The sequence below is a fragment of the Notolabrus celidotus genome, chromosome 14 (assembly GCF_009762535.1).
Source record: "Notolabrus celidotus isolate fNotCel1 chromosome 14, fNotCel1.pri, whole genome shotgun sequence".
Classification (NCBI taxonomy): domain Eukaryota; kingdom Metazoa; phylum Chordata; class Actinopteri; order Labriformes; family Labridae; genus Notolabrus; species Notolabrus celidotus.
Window position 1 is genome coordinate 4,853,318 of NC_048285.1, and position 16,770 is coordinate 4,870,087.

At 42.4% G+C, this 16,770-nt stretch overlaps 1 protein-coding gene across 6 annotated transcripts in view; it reads right to left on the bottom strand.

Annotated features, from left to right (window-relative positions):
* Window positions 1–16,770, bottom strand: part of LOC117825006 (endothelin-converting enzyme-like 1) — a 184,237-nt gene that overhangs the window by 3,002 nt on the left and 164,465 nt on the right. For 5 of the 6 annotated variants that reach the window (XM_034700580.1, XM_034700579.1, XM_034700576.1 and 2 more), the window contains 7 exons: window positions 16,570–16,673; window positions 15,541–15,599; window positions 12,382–12,433; window positions 5,330–5,397; window positions 3,706–3,854; window positions 1,899–1,964; window positions 1,156–1,251 (listed from right to left, as the gene is read on the bottom strand). In XM_034700580.1, the coding sequence (XP_034556471.1) occupies window positions 1,156–1,251; window positions 1,899–1,964; window positions 3,706–3,854; window positions 5,330–5,397; window positions 12,382–12,433; window positions 15,541–15,599; window positions 16,570–16,673 (594 nt within the window). The remainder of the gene's footprint in view (window positions 1–1,155; window positions 1,252–1,898; window positions 1,965–3,705; window positions 3,855–5,329; window positions 5,398–12,381; window positions 12,434–15,540; window positions 15,600–16,569; window positions 16,674–16,770) is intronic. The other variant, XM_034700582.1, reaches the window with a different exon arrangement.

Here is a 16,770-nt window from a genome sequence, read left to right on the forward strand (position 1 = left end):
TAACACAGAATTCATCTGATACAGTTTTTATAAACTATTGAGACCAGGCTGTAAACATGTTTCTCTCTGCTGTAGAACCATGGGACCTGATGGGTGCTTATCAGCTTTTGAAGCCATCCTCAATTGGACTCTTTAGGAACTGCCACCTCTGCATTGGTGTCCATTTTCAACACGTCAGAAGCCACTTGGCCTGGACTTGCTCTCAGGCATCACTCCATTTAATTCCCATAATCTCAAAACAAATGTTTGTGTATACGTGCAACAATCAGGACACCAAACAAACCATTACTGTGCACTATGAGCACCTCTGATTGTCAAATTAGTAGCTTAACATCATGCACATGTCTGTTTCACATCTGCTTTGAGCTAAAGTAACTGCCATCATGCCCTCCTCTACTTCACAACAACAACAAGGCTGTGTCTTTGATGCACCTGAGCAGATGCTGCAGGGTTTGTACTGTATAAAATATGAACACAGGTCATCCTCCACCTGCAGCTTTGACGGGTACTTGCTTTTGTGGTCCTTCACTTTCTGCTCGTTCTAGAAACTGTTTCTCTGCAGTCACTAAATATTGATCCATTGAGCCCCACACATCACAGAAGTCAGCTCACAAAATGTTTACAGTGACTTTTCCTCATTTCATTTCATGCTGTGCCTCCCATGATGCCCTCTGGTGCCCCCCAGGGGAGGCACGCCTCACTTTGTAAAGCACTGCTGCAGAATACAGCCGATTGGTGTTTCGGTAGCTATCGAGCTAATTGTCTCCTGCTGCTGTAAATAGAGCATCAGACTAAACCTGCAGGTGAAAATAGACACCTGCAGTCCACTCTCAGCACCTGCAGATGTCAGTTATCACCTGTAGCTGTCAACATACAGGTGTAAACAACCCTGAGAGTGCTGTTTGACTCTTCCAGCTGCATCACAGAATTAATTATGAAATAAATACCAAGCACAAACACTTTCCCGGAGAATTTTACAGATGGGAAATAAAATAAATCAAATTTACATTAAACTGATTTCAACACCTTTGAGATGCTAACTTAATTAAACCAAACACACTCATTACAAAGCTGGAAAGCAATTGTTAGCTGAGGTTTCAAGTTGCTTTGATGAAATGAAAAAAGCAGTGTGAAAATATTTGGATGCTTCTGTACCTGTGCAAAGGCGATGAAGAGCAGCTGCTCGTGTGTGTATCTGAGGCCGGGCAGGGGTCTCTCTGGACCGTGTTCTCGCACCCACTTCTGATATGCCTGGACAGGAGGGCAGAGGTGTGCAGGGGTGGTGAATAATGAAAGACAAGAGATTCAAATGAACTTATGAACCCTCAACTCACATCAAAAGTCGCATCAGGATAAATAAAGATCTGAACACATAAAGGACATTTACATTCTCCTCTGGCAGAGATTTCTGAAAAGTGTCGAATTACTCTTAATGTTGCTAAATTCAGCCAGACTGACTGACATGCCCTTCAGGCGCTGTGACACCGCCGCTGCATTTTAATTTCATCACTTAAAAGAATCCGCTCATTCTCTTTGTACTTTTGTTTCTGCATGTACAAAACACTCCTTGCTCCTATACAGACAACTGACACACACAGAGTGGAGCTGAATTATGCAGCATACCAGACACACCGCTGTCCTCTCACACACACGGATACAAGCAGAGAACAGGAATGCAGGTAAAATCTTTATCTCTCTATCTTGAATCTGGAGCTCGTCTTTGCTTTACCTCCATGCATATACAGCGGAGAGGTTTATGAAGAGAATGAAGAGGAGGATCTTTGAGCCAGAAAATGGAAAGACACGCCACATACTGATAAAATAAACTCTAATATTAAGACTTAGTGAGGCAACTTATCCACAGTATTTGAACAATGATGGTGTCAGATTATACTCACGTAGTAGGACAGCTTCAGCCCACCCATGTCTGCTATGTTCTCCCCTAAAGTCAGACGGCCGTTCACCTGGACAGAGAAAGAGTCTCAATCACATGAGACAACCTTTCAAGACCCTGATATGTCGTCAGTAGTCGTTGATGGCATTCATGTAAACAGACAAGATATTAACTTGCTAACTAGTTATACCGAGACATCAGCATCACAGTGATTTGTATGATGGTTGTTGTAAAGAAAATAACCATAATACATTGAAACAACATGTAACTAGGATAATACAATGATTGTTGTAGTTTTCACATCTGACTAATGAAGAAAATACATTTGTGCATTTCTCATGATGTATGAAAAGCATTCATACAGATTCTTCATAACACTCAGTTTTTTAGTGTGACTCAGAAATATCTATATTTGAAGGGCCGTGTAGCCCAAACACTTCCCCTTACCCTCTGTCCCAACAAGAATCATGACACCCTACCTCTGGACCTGAACAGGCAAAATGCAAGGGTAGGCCATATTACTACAATAACACTGTGACCAAGCGGCAACATCCAGTCCCAAAATAGAAGTGTTAGGAAAATAGAAACTGCAATTCATCGAGAATCCGCTTGAGGCTGGCTCCGGAAGTACCGGAAACCACACACCAATTCAAAAAAGACGATCTTTACAGCAGAAATAAACATGTTTACAGCCTGGGTCTACCTCGCTAATTTTGACGGCACTCACTGTACGGGGGGTTAATTTTTTTCTAACGTGACGGTTCAGAAGATATTAGGATTATGAGTTTTGCCAAAATAAGGACATGACTGACCTGACTGACAGGGGGGAACACATAACTGTTGGCTAGGAGGCTCAAACCCCGCCTCTTTACCTCACACTAAGTTTGGATGAGTTCAGCATTTCCAATATGGCTCCTGCCGATGATTGGCTTCAAAACAGCGCTCAGGAACAGATGGGTGACGTCACGGAGACTACGTCCATATTTATACAGTCTATGGCTGCGACCCATTGGTTTCTAAAGAGGTGTTCAAAGCCCAAAGATTGCATTCACCATATGAAACATGCTGACTCCACCTAACTTCCAACAACTGAAGAAACCAGCAAAGAGGTGGAGTTGAGGCTGTAGCCTTTCTGCCCTACAAACAGCAGTGCTCCTACCTGTCAATCAGACCAACCATTATGGCTAATAATGCAAAATCCACCCTCTGTACAGTTTTCAGGAATAAAGAAATGAGCTATCAAACCCTGTCATCTTGTTTTTGTCCCAAGCTGTAAAAATGTTAAACTTCAGCTGTAAAAACAGGTATCGTTTGGAGCTAGCCTGAAGTGGACACTAGAGGAACTGCAGTTTTTGGCACTTTCACACCAGCTTTAATTTTCAGCACTGCTTGTTGCTAACTCTTATGGTGACAGACTTGAGGTGGGGGCTACAAATGTTAACTAATGTCCTCAGCCAGTCCTCCTTTGCGCTTAAATTAACTTAAAATGTCTATGATGCAGAATGTAGCATATTAGCACTCTGCTAGCTGTTTTGAAAGAGCCTTAAAAGAATCGTGTAATTATGTTTTTCTTTGTAATGTGGACAAGATGTTGCAAAATTCCTTAAAGCCTGCCAAGAATTTGCATTTTTATCCAGAGTTAAGGTAAAAGTACAGACTGCTCCCGTTTATGTATGCGTGTGTGTGTGTGTGTGTGTGTGTGTGTGTGTGTGTGTGTGTGAGAGTGTGTGTGTGTGTGTGTGTGTGTGTGTGTGTGTGTGTGTGTGTGTGTGTGTGTGTGTGTGTGTGTGTGTGTGTGTGTGTGGACCCACCCTCTGGTTATAAACAGTGAAGTTGTCGTAGAGCTTGACGATACATTCGGCCTTGGTCTGGAACTTTCTGTAGGACTCCTCGGTCCACCACTGTCGGAGGTTTCCGTGGCGGTCATACTGGCCCCCTAGGGACATGAACCATTGCATCACTATGATGAAGGGCAAAAGGGCAGGGGAGGGGGGGGGGGGGGGCAGTGTTAGCATGAAGACATCACAACCTACAACTTTCCTTTACAGTCCAAAGAGCTGCCCAGTGAGTCACTTTGTACACTTTGTTCTGCTGCTGGACACGGCGGCTGTTTTCATATGACGCAATGGATCGAGAAATCTGGAGCAACCAAAAGTCCAGTAAAAAAAACAAACTACGCCTCCTTCAGACAACAGCTAATGTAAGCACAGCCATGTCCTTGCTGTTCATTGTGTTAGTTATTTAATAGTTAAATGTATATTATCATGATAGTGCTACTCGTGGTGTTATGAAATGATCCAGTTCAACTAAAAACTGAGCATAGCGTTAGTTCAGGAAGGCCTCATAGTCAAGCTCCACCCACAGATCATCAGCTAATCTCAACACCAGCCCCTATCAGCTGACAGCTCTACACATCCAATAAGCAAATAGCAAAATGGGCGTTTACTCATCAATGTCATTTGTATAGTCACTGGTGCTCGCTCTGATCTGTACCCGAGGAGTCTTTGCTGCTGCTCTACCTGCCTTGGCTTTTCATGTATGGACATGAAAGAGAGGGGAGGTGTGCTCTCCCCACCTCAGGCCCTTCCACGCAGGCACATGGAAGGGCAGGGAGCTCCCAGAACAGAGCCATACCACCAAATATAACTTATACATGCAAATATGAATTATTTTGAGGAGAGTGGTTCTCATGGAAATGCTGTTCTAAAGATAGGAATTCAATGTAACTCATTTTTAGTTTAATTTGCAGAATATAGCAAAAACAACATCTACAGCAAACAAACAAGAGATGTTTGATCTGTGCAGAAGAGGTGTGAAACCCACGAGGCGTGTAGATACAGGAAAAGGACCCTTGCTGGGCTCATAGGCTATCAAATGTGTTGTTATACCGTGACATATCCCTCTGGATTTACATTATCTGTTGTCTTTTCAAAAGCTGATCAATCAGGGAGCACCTGATTGATCCGATAACCGCAGTTGGACTCCCTCTGCAACCCAGCAGAGTGAGGTTTTTAAACTACTTCTGCCTCCCCAGCTGAGCGTGGAGTCAGCGGGAAACGGCTGACGAGTAAATATGTTGAAGAAGAGGCAAAGCTGAATGAAAACGCTGCGAGTGAACAAACCTTCCAGTCACAGTCAGAGATAATCCAGCATTGGGTAGTTGGCTGGCAGAAATTTCACACTCATTATCAGACTCAGATGTACCTTAAAGGGCAACGCTTCAGACTGGAAATGAAAGTTAGAGATTGAGGCTCAAAATAGTCTTTTCTGCACAGCTGCAGCTTCACACAGGCGACATGAAATATTACGAATGATCAGGGAACCTTTGCTCTCACAGTGAAAGTGAATCATTTGGTGCAAACACTCGTCTCAATGTTGTGAACACGAATGAGTGCATGAGCTTTGTTAATGTTTATTATGGGCTCTCATTCTTACCCCAGTCATCATATCCGTGGGTCAGCTCGTGGCCGATTATGGCTCCGATTCCTCCGTAGTTTAGAGACCTGGAAGAGGTGAAAAGAAACACAGGAACATTACACAAATCTTATATCTTTCTTGTTGCCTTCAGGTGCTTTAAAGGAACTCTGCATAATAAGACAGTGTTTATGTTATGTTAAAGCTCAACAGACGACGCTCTGCAGGGAGAGTTCAGGGCAGCAGCCACCTGATGTCACAGTGTAGGCTGAGTAATATGGCGGGCTATGAGTTTATTTATTCCTTCAAATTTCTCAAAATCTTCTGAGTTTTCAAATAATAAAGACACCTCCTCTGAAAAATGCGTTTTTCAAAGAGACATAAAAGAGGATAAAGAAGCTGCCAGTCTGATCTCCTCGGGGAGGTTTTTCTAGAGGGTGGGGGATCCGACAGAAAAGGCCCGATCACCTTTGGTCCTCAGCCTCCACCATGGGGCGACGAGCAGAGCCTTGGCTGAGGACCTCAGCGTACGACTGGACACGTATGGGGTGAGGAGATCAGAAATGTACTGGGTTGCAAGTCCAGAGCGTGCTTTAAAAGTCAACAATAAAACCTTAAAATCAGTCTAAAATGTATCGGGAGTCAATGGAGGAAAGCTAAAACAGGAGTGATGTGGTCTCTCTCTTTGGTTCTACTGAGGAGTCGGGCTGCTGCATTTTGGACGAGCTGTAACTTGTGCAAACTATGATTGTTTAAACATTATACAACGAGTTAAAGAAGTCCAAACGGGAGCATGAATGACCGTCTCAAGGATTTTTTCTAGATAAAAACAGCCTCATTTTGGAGAGTCTCCTTAGCTGCATAAAACAAATCTGCACTATTAGGTTGACACACTGGTTTAGACTGAGGTTCTCGTCTGGCACTGGCAACACTGACGTATTTGTGTTCCCTGTGAATTATTGTCAACATGACTTACTATGCAGGATTCCTTTTAAAGCAAGAGTTTTTAGAGGCATCAAGGCTGAACTTTTTACATGCAAAGATTAACCTACAGGCAATATAATGAACCCCATGATCGTGACTTTCCTTTCCTGTCGTAGTTTTTAAATTAACTGTATGAAGCTAAATACTGTGATGTTAAAAATATTTGAGGTTGGGGCACTGGTGGCCTAACGGTCCAAGCACCCCACATACAGAGGCTATAGTCCTCGTCACAGATGTTTCTGGTTCGATTCCCGGCTACGACCATTTGCTGAAAATCTTCCTTCACTCTGCTCCCCACATTTCCTGTCTATCTACAGCTGTCCTATCAATAAAGGCAAAAATGGATGTCCCTTTCAGGTTGTCAATCAAGCTCTCTTGCCTTCGCCTCTCTTCTGGCCCGCCGACTTATTCTCCTTAAGTGGAAGGACAGAGCTCCACCTTCACACGCTCGGTGGGTCAGAGATGTGGCGACACATTGAAAGTTAGAAGAATTACGGTACCGTAGTCAGGGTTCTGCTAGGAGGTACTCTGAAACATGGAAGCCCTTCTTGGACTATTTTAACAACTTACCAGGTGCAAAAGTAGCAGACTGAGGCCCTCAAGGTCAGGTTAAACCAATTAATAACAATAAAGTTATCCTTAGATTTCATTGTCTGCTCCACTGGTAGGGGCTGCCTCTGAGTTAAAGTTATATTCACACACGTTTGTTTGTTTGTTTCTGAACATCTCCTCATCTGATATGAAGCTGCAGCAGGAAACAAAGAAAAAGCCAACCTGACTCTCTGCAAAGAAAATAAAGGAACTTATTAAACACACAGCTTCAAAGATGCTGCTCAGTGGATTTTGTTCCCTTTATACCGAGCCTGTCTGTCTGCTTCTAAATACTTCAGGTCTGTGTGCTGCAAAAGCTAAGCTTAGCATCTTCTGGTGTTGGATTAATATTTCATGAAAGAAAGTGGATTTCTCCAAAGATAGTTTTCTTTAAAGACCTTCAGCATGTCGTAAACAGCTCCAGAAGCCTCCACTTATCATGTCATCAGAGATACCGATAGTTTTTCAATGTGCATGATATCACATCAAAAATGCTTCATGGAGTACGGTTTCGCATGCTCGCTCTCACAGATACTGAAAGACAGGGTCTGTATTCACATCCACACGCTTCAGAACAAAGCAGTGTGACTTTAGATTGATTTTAAGTGTCTCAGAGTCATTAAAGTCCGCTCGCTGGATTCCTCTCCCTTGTTTTGTCCCATTGTCCTCATTGCTAATTCAGCTCAGCCAGAGGAGATGAAACACAAGTTGCACTTGGGATCTAATTTTGGAGACTTGCGGCTCAGATTGGTATTAAATGAAAGAAGCTTAATGCCCCTTTTCTCTGTGCAGACCTTAGAGGCTGTATTAAAGAGGTAGGCGTCGCCTGGATTCAACAGTGAAGTCTCTGCAGAAGTTAAACCAATATTCGGCCAGCAGGAAGAGACTCTGGCTGCAAAAACAATGACAAAGAAGAGTCACTTTTAATTTGGTTTAAAGCCTCAGTAAGCATTTCCTAACAACTTTATGGCATCAGTCACACGTTTGTAGTCTTTCTGGATAACAAAAGTTGTTGGTTTTGTCATTTATGTACAAATTCAGAGTAGAGGATGTAATAAAGCAGGGTTTCAACTGGTCATTTCTCAATCTTTGTTTCCACATCTGGTTCAAAGACCTGACTGTTTTATTTTGGTGCCTTTTTGAAGCCAAGCGGCACCACTGCTGTTGAAAAGTTAAACTAATGTTGCAAAAAAGTGCAGTTCCTTAAGCGTCCACTAGAGGCTGGCTGCAAAAGCTGAGGAAACTCACTTAAGGCTGGTTTATACTGCTATGGACATGAGCCCCACATACTTGTGCGTCAATGTGTCCGTGTCGTGCAGCAATACTCTGCATGAGGGCAGTGTGGTCTCTCTGATAGTCGGGTCGCTTGTTTCTGGCACCGCAATGATCTCTGTTTGCTTTTCCACAGAGACTCAGAGCGTGTTATGTTCATCTACAGCTGATCCATGTTGCTGTTTATCATACAGACATGATTACATGAAGAATAGAGAGGAGGGGATGAAATACATGGCAGATGAGCAGCCGATGAGCGGGGATCCTGGAAGTGCTGTAAATGCAGGAAACACAATGCCGCCAAGCGGACCAATCACAGGGCTTGCGGTCCACGTTGATTCAACGCGTAGCTACATTTTGGAGGAGGTGCATGTCAGCTACGTGCGTAGGCCTCTGCTATGTGGACCTTCGGTGCAGGCTACGCCGTCAATTCAACGCAGAAGTATAAATCAGGCTTTAAGCTCCACCTAAAAACGGGTCTGTACCTCGCATGTGACTTGTACTAAGGATTTGATGGTGCACACAAAACAACACACACCCTGAAAGTGCATTTTGATACACAAGAGCTCCTCTTAATCCTTGCTTTTCTTCTTCTCTCTCCTTTCTTCTATTTTCTTCTCTTTTAGTTTCTTTAAGCACCAATTTGCCCTCAGCCCTCATGCTCCTCCACCTCAAGCCCCCTTTGCTCCACCTCTCCTTGACCATGGTCTGGGCTGCAGCGCTGTCTCTGCGACACATGCAGATATAGAGAGCGATGAGAGGGCAGGCTCGGGGCTATTCACATGGCTACGTCCGAAAATGACTTTCTGACAGCTCGTCGATACACCGCCACACACTGGGCCCAACTCCCCCGCTGAACTAACTGGCTGATTGAAGCTTCATTATACTCGACCTGATAGTGGAGAGGTGTGTGTGTAGGTGTGTGTGTGTTTTGTGTGTGTGTGTGTGTGTGTGTGTGTGTGTGTGTGTGTGTGTGTGTGTGTGTGTGTGTGTGTGTGTGTGTGTGGTGTGTGTGTGTGTGTGTGTGTGTGTGTGTGTGTGTGTGTGTGTGTGTGAGAGTGGAAGAGCAAGAGTTGACGAGGCTACTGCAGTAATAACTTCAAGGGGACAGGTACATACACATACACATACACATATATACACACACACACACACACACACACACACACACACACACAAAAACACACACACACACACACACGCGCACACACACACACACAAAAACACACACACACACACACACACGCGTGCGCGCGTGTAACTACATCATTAATTAATATTGATTAGCATGTGCGGCAGCAGGTAGTGGAAATAGTAGAGATCTCTCTAATGAAGATATAGAAGTGTAAGCTAATGTTGAGTACACAAACAGCTAATAGAGGTGTGTGTGTGTGTCTGTATGTGTGTGTGTAATTACTCAGGAGAGTGTGAATGCAGGAGGTGCAGTAATTTGTTCTGTGCTGTATGTATTGGCTTGAATCACACTTAATACTGGCAGCAGTGGGTGAATAGCTTTGCTTACTAAAGAGCATTTCTAGTGGAAAATATTTGTTTACATGCACATCCCTCAGAGCTGCAGGGTATCGCTATTTCTCACACCACACTCAAACTTTCTGCATTGATTTACCTTCCAGACAGCCATTAGGGTTTTAATTTATCAGCGTACGGAATGAATATGAACTTGCACAGATTTTAAACCTGATTGCAAAATTTAACTTACTTTCCGAAGATTTCCCTGCAACTTTTTTTTCTTTGTGACATTTATTTCATTTAAGTGCTTAAGTGTCCGATAGAGCACCCTGACTTACTCCTATGACTCCCTCTAACAGTAAATAATAGATGGTGTGTTTACAGCCTGAGCTCAATAGATGAAATTATTTCTCACAATGAGAAATCAACTTTCAGCAAGTTTATTTATAGAGCACTTTTCAGCAAAAAGGGAATCCAAAGTGCTTCACACGCAGGAAATTTAAAATCATTCAAAGAGAAAGTAAAAAAATATAAGTTTAAAGACTATAATCTGCAAAAATGTCCACTTCTGAATAATATTTAACATCAAACTAAAATATAATCTGTTTATCTTAAATTCACTGTCAGTGCTTGAACTTTCGCCCAAGTCAGGACTCCTGAGCAGCTTTTAGGATTGCCTCTGAGTCTAAAAAGTGCTTCGTAATTAAAGCTGCTTTAATTATCAGCTACCAATCACATCCTGACAAAGTTATTGAATTTTAAATTCTTTAATGATGCTCATGTTTGCACATTAGCAATGATTTATTTTATTTTTCAAGTGCACTTCAATAATCAGCTGCAGTACTTTGTGTAACAGTTGAAATAGGATCTCAGTTAGGTTCGACCCATGTGGTGATAAGTAGTAACTGCAGTTGTTACATTGATTGGTTTTAATTGTGTTTTCACCCGTGTCAAATTTGTTTGTTACTTTTTTTTGTACATATATATTTTGGGCTTTTATACCTTTATTGATTTAGGGAGAGGACAGTGGATAGTGTAGGAAACTGGATTCGAGCTTGTACCTCCCGCTACATGGGCGCGCAACGTTACCCGTAGGCTAAGTCCACGCCCATTTGTTTCTTTCTTCATTTATTTGCACGTCTCTCAGAAGTTTTCTTAGTCAACAACAAACATTTTCTGTCATCCTAAACCACTTCCTCACAGCTCCACAGAGCATGGTAAAACAACATTTTCCCAGCATGCACTCCAGAAAATCTACAGAAAACTCCAGGATAGCCAACCCGAAATATTCCAAAGCTGCTCATTCACACATCACACTTCATAACAGGAAGTTTTCCCTGTCAGATATGGAAGGAGGTCTCAGGAGATCAGACATGACATAAAAAGGACGCCGTGGCAGTCACCATGTAATGTCTACAAGATATCTTCTATGGCTGACGAAGTAGACTCACTAAGATCACATTTTTTTGCCTTTATATCACTGGAGCATCTAATTGTATTCACAGTATGAATGAAAAAGAATAACCCAGCATGCACAGGTCGCATGATACAAATGTCATCATGACAGAGGATGATGTAGAGTTGCGTTCAAACACCGGCTCATCCTGACGTCGTGCAGGAATTTCACCAGCGGAAAAATCTGAGTAAAGTCAAGGTAAAAAATGATGGCTTATGCAGCCTACCTCGTACATTTCAGGAAGTTTTCATGTGCATAAAGCTTGTGTTGCTTTCCCTTTCTCTTGACTATGATGTTGATCCCACACCCAGTTTGTCTTTAAGAGACTTTAACTTGGTGTTCGCCACTAATCGTGATCCTTCCCTTAATTTTGCAGCATGAATTTGACTGTTCCTTGTATCTAACTACCCTCAGGTAAGTTAACAGAGTAGATAAAACATTGTGATCTGTTTCATTAAATTGCAGAGTTTGCAACTTGAAGAAGTCAGTTTTAAACTTTGCATATTTTCTGGTGATTGAAAGTTTGAGTATCTAATCGTCAAATTCAGACAATAAAATCAAGATCTAAATTCAGATCTAACATCAGGAGCACTGAGGAAGATATCAGTGACACATCAATAATAATGTCACATTAAGTGTGTAGTAGTGATTATGCACAAACTCAGATCCTGATAAGATTAAAAAATAAAGCTTTTTTAAGAGTAGGTATTGTTTTGGTATCATCTCTCTCTCTCTCAGCTCTGGAGCATGTTTGTAAAGATACCAGATTATCATCATCAAACAATGTTTTGCCTATCAGCAGACTAAATCGTGACTCGAGATAAAACACAAACAACTTGAATCTAAAACAAAAACACGACTGAAGAAAGAATGATTTGTTCTCGGCATAAAACGTGTAACTAATTTAAAGTTGTGAAGAGTTTTCCAACTCTGATGCAGAAAATTCATCAACAGAAAGAACTTCTGCAGAGTCAGAAATGAGAAACAGATCGACACGGACAGGGACGCTCTCTGTTTCCATGCTCCATCAAATTACTCCACGGACTCAAATTTAGGGAAGCAACCTCTGAATGACACCTGTTCCATTAGCGGGACCTTGTTCTGTAATTGAGCTCTTGGTGGGTAGTTAAATTGGTTTAATCAGGCGTGCCGGGACTTGAGGGAAGCAGAAGCTTGCCAGACTAACTGAGCCTGTAATGACCTTTGTTGTTGTGGTGGTAGTGGGGATGTTGTTGCCTCCCTGAGGGCGGCAGCAGCAGCAGCAGCAGGCAGAGGTGGGGACACGAGGAGGGCTACTTACTGTGGGAATTCAGGGTTGTAGAGAGTGGGCTGAAGAATGCCGGCAGGAAACACTGTAACAAAGAAGAAGAAAACACACGAGGCTTTAGAAATACGACATCTACAAAAACAGAGTCTTGTCTTGAGATAAAGAGGGAACGTTCAGCACACTGATGCAGTCTCTTCTTGAAGGAAAAAGAAAACACCTGAAAAACTGCGTGAGCAAAGATCTTAACATAATACATACACATACAACAATATAAGTGCAGCTACTGGAGAGGAAAAGAACAGCCTCTCTCCCTCTTCTCTTAAAGTCAAAGGAGAACGCGAGTCGCCCTCCATAACACCGGCAGAAACTGCATCATTGTCATAAGTTAGACGGCTGTTGTTTTTACCGCTCTCTTAAAGCTCCTGCTTGTGAAACAGACTGAAATGACTGCTTATGTCTCTTTATGACTAGCAGAAGCCAACGAGACCATCAGGAGGAAGATTCATTATTTCTTTATAGTTATTTTTAAAGCCTGTAACTGCTGCCGATGAGTCTGAAGTGTCTTTAAATTACACTTCCTCAGGACTGATGTTCTATGGGAGGGATGTGAGAATGAAGCAGGAGTATCCACACTATCATTTACAGGATGCTGACTGCAAAGCCAAATGAGTTAGAGCTCCCCCTGCAGTCCTTTTGCTTCATATCTCATAATGGGTCAATGCATGCTGCCTCTGCATGTGTTAAGGATCAGGAAAGAGGAACATAAACTGACACCAGAGGCAGGATTATAGTTCTGAATGCTCAATTTTGCAGCAGCTTGAAGCCATGTAAAAGATTGTTGCAGTTGTATGATCTGTTTGCATTTTGCAGGTATTTTGTCTCCTGATAGAAACCTTGTGAATTATGAACATGCAACTTAGACACCAACAAATGAGCCAGCAGCAGATCAGCTAGCAGCCCCTCATGTCTAAAAGAACTTTAGTTCAGAGTTTACACATTTGTAAGTTGCGACGCAATTCCAAGAAACTTTATAAAATGATGACATTCTCTTAGAAGTTTCCTTAAAGCTAAGACTTGATCCTGATTAAGGTATTTACTAAGCCCTAACTTATTCTATTCTGAGCCTTTAAGAGAGCAAAGGTGAAAAACTTTTCGTAGTTAGGAGAAGTCAGGAGGACTTTTAAGAGGCTCGAGCGTTCATCAAGCAGAGGTGTAAAAAACAAACGATGAATGACAGTGAGTAAATGAAACACTACACAGGTCGTGTCGTGCTGTGATCATGTTTGCACAAGTCTCCAAGCCAACGCAACAATGTAGTGACAGTGAACACAACATGATGTGTGTGGCAATATGAGACAGTTACACTCATGATCTCTGCTCAGAACAGGTGAGCCTCGTGCAGGAAGGAGAGAGTGCAGAATAACATCTGCACAAACAAGCTGCACAAAACAATTAAAACAACACTGCTATCAATGCATGCTGAGTCATAACAGCAGACATCTCTCTCCCTCTCTCTTTCAGGTTATCTACAGAGCGCTGCAGAGCGAGTGCAGATCAGTTTATCGATCTTAGATGATGATCATATACAGTGAAAAAATACAAGTGCAAAAGGTCGACCTGCAAAGATATAATCTGTGCAGGAAACATTCCTTTAACTATCAGCATGTGAAGAGGCTGCAGCACAGTAAGCATCAGTATTCACACATTTTGCAGGCTGAGTACTTTTAGAGTATGAGTATTCAGAGTATTTACATTTTTAAAAGTAAGCTTAAAACTTACCTTGTTCATTTATTTTAAATTTAAATAATTGTATTAATTTATTTCCAGCCCTGGACTGCATTATTATAAATATTATAATATTTGTTTTAACATTTATTTATCTCATTTATCTATATATTTATTTATTGTATTTATCTGATATTTTTAACTTATACTGATTTTTAATTTTACTTTCTACTCTTTCTTATTTTATTAATTTTACTGTGATTTTAATTCATTTATAATAATTTTATAATGATTATTTCTTTTACCATTTTACCTATTTCTGTTATTTTGTGAAGCACTTTAGGCTGCATGCTTGTATGTATGAAAGGCGCTATATAAACAAAGTTGAGTATAGATTATGGATTATAATTTATTCAATCACATTAAATGTTAATGAAACCCAACATCTGATCAGATTGAATGATTGGGCGATTTATTTCTCCTTCTGTTCTCGTCAAGGACTCCTTCCTAAAAGTTTAAAGCTAAGTTTGGAGCTGACGTCTTCAGCAACATCTTCTCAATCTACTTTGAAAACGGGGTTGATGAGTGTGTTTCAATTGATTTCAAGACCCCTGCACACTTGGCCTTGAAAACATGCTCACACACTAAAGCCAAATGTTCCTTTGACGTGGCAAAACGTCACCAAAGAGTGTGTGTAACCGAGCGCTCTGATTCTTTAAAGTGAACCTTAAAGAATCGGCCGCTGTTGCTCATAAAGAGAAAAATGTCTGCAGCTTTAATCAAATCTGTGCCCGTCTTTTAATCTTCAAACATATCCGAACTCCAGACATGAAACAAAAGGAGCCGCAGAGAGGAGGCACATCTTCACTGCGTATGTTAATACGAGATCTTTAAAAAGAGACGGAGCATTAAAATGAATATGGTGCAGTGGAGAGCCGCTACATCAGGGTTAAGTGAGATAAATAGTGTGTGTGGGTTAAATAACATGACCCACGGAGCATAGATGACTGTGTTCGTCTGACTCTTACTGTCCTCTAGCATCAGCTGGAGAGCACACCATTGATTTTTCTGTGAGAGATTTAAGCGGGCGGGTGGGCAGGCGCGGACAGCAGGCTGATCCTGGGTGAGGATGAGGAGGGGAGAGGAGGGAGAGGAGGGGAGGAGGGCTAGATTTGTTAAAAACTGGAGAAGGTGATCCTGCTTGTTTTTCCTTCAGGGGGGTATTAAGTATGTGAGGAGGAGACGGAGGAAGAGAGTGAGCGATGAGAGGGAATATGATATGAGGATGTTTGGACGCTTTATCTCTAAGCGTCCGTTGTGTTTGACTCGTTGTAAACACGGTGTAATTGTGTGTAACTAATACACAGTCCAGGTCGCTGTGCAGAATGACAATGGGGGGAAGATTAAGTGTGCATGTGGAGATGACAGTAAAGTATCAGTATGTGCGATGAGGAGTCACGCACTCACCCATTTGGTTCTTGTTAGGGAGGTAGTAGGCATTAAGAGCCTGAGGGGGGAGCAGCCACCTGAGGAGAGAAACAGTCGCACAAACAATGTTTTAATCATGGGATTCCTCACACACACACACACACACACACACACACACACACACACACACACACACACAGTCAAAACACCAATCTACCTGCTCAAAACACACCCTAATCCTGAGCCGAATCCCAAACACCTCTGCTATCTCTCCCTCTAAACCCCCCCCAGTGAGAAGCATTCAGTGTGTGTGGTCCCACAGCTAAAAAAAAGTTCCCCTCTGCATATAAAACCACGGACAGTTCCTTTACGGTAATCCACTTAAAGCCGGACCAATCGATTGGCACAAAATCCCCCCAAATGACTGACTCTGAAAGTGTGAGATGCCCTTGTTGTTCTAGGAGTGAAAGGCTGATGGACTGTGGAGAGACGGAGGGAGGAGAGGAGTTTCGTTCTTTATTTATTTCCCAGAGATGAGACAGCGTGAGTGATGAGAGGTTCACTCTCTGCCGATAAAGGAGGATTGTGTGATTCAACTCTTCAGGGCGTTGCGTGTGGGCTAATGATACAGTTGTTTTGGACACCTTTGAATGCTAATGTGACTGTAATGTGCTGTCGTAGCGGAGAGGCCCTCCATCCGAACATGCAGAACCACATGTCCCAGAGCACTTTGCAGCTGCCTGGCTGCTACAGATAAGTAAATCAAATGGATTTTCTCAAGCTGTGAGAGATGATTTGGTATCTGTTGCTTTAATTCAGCGTCGCATCCACAAATATGACAAACCAGAAAGGGATTCGCGGGACACATGTTCGGCATGTCAAACATTCTCCAGACACAAACAGTCACAGTGGCGAGAGTACGGCGTGCAGCGTGAGCCTCAGCTGCTGCAGCTCAGTCTGGATTTCAGATACATTAACCTTCTTTAATTGCTTTGCACCGCGTGTCAGTCAGCTGAGCCGGCAGATAGCTGCAGCAGCTCCTGTGATGAGAGGCGATGTGACACTCACGTCGTTTTGTCCACTTCTTCATGGATCTTCTTGACCGACAGCTTGATGTTGAACTTGATGCTGTTCAGGATGTTCTTGAAGTACGTCTTCTCGTCCACATCAAACTGTAAAACATGAATATGAAGAGATTACAGGAGTATGAAGACTGTCAGGATCTGATTTGCAAGATCATGCACCTGCAAAACCTTTGCAAGTCAGATA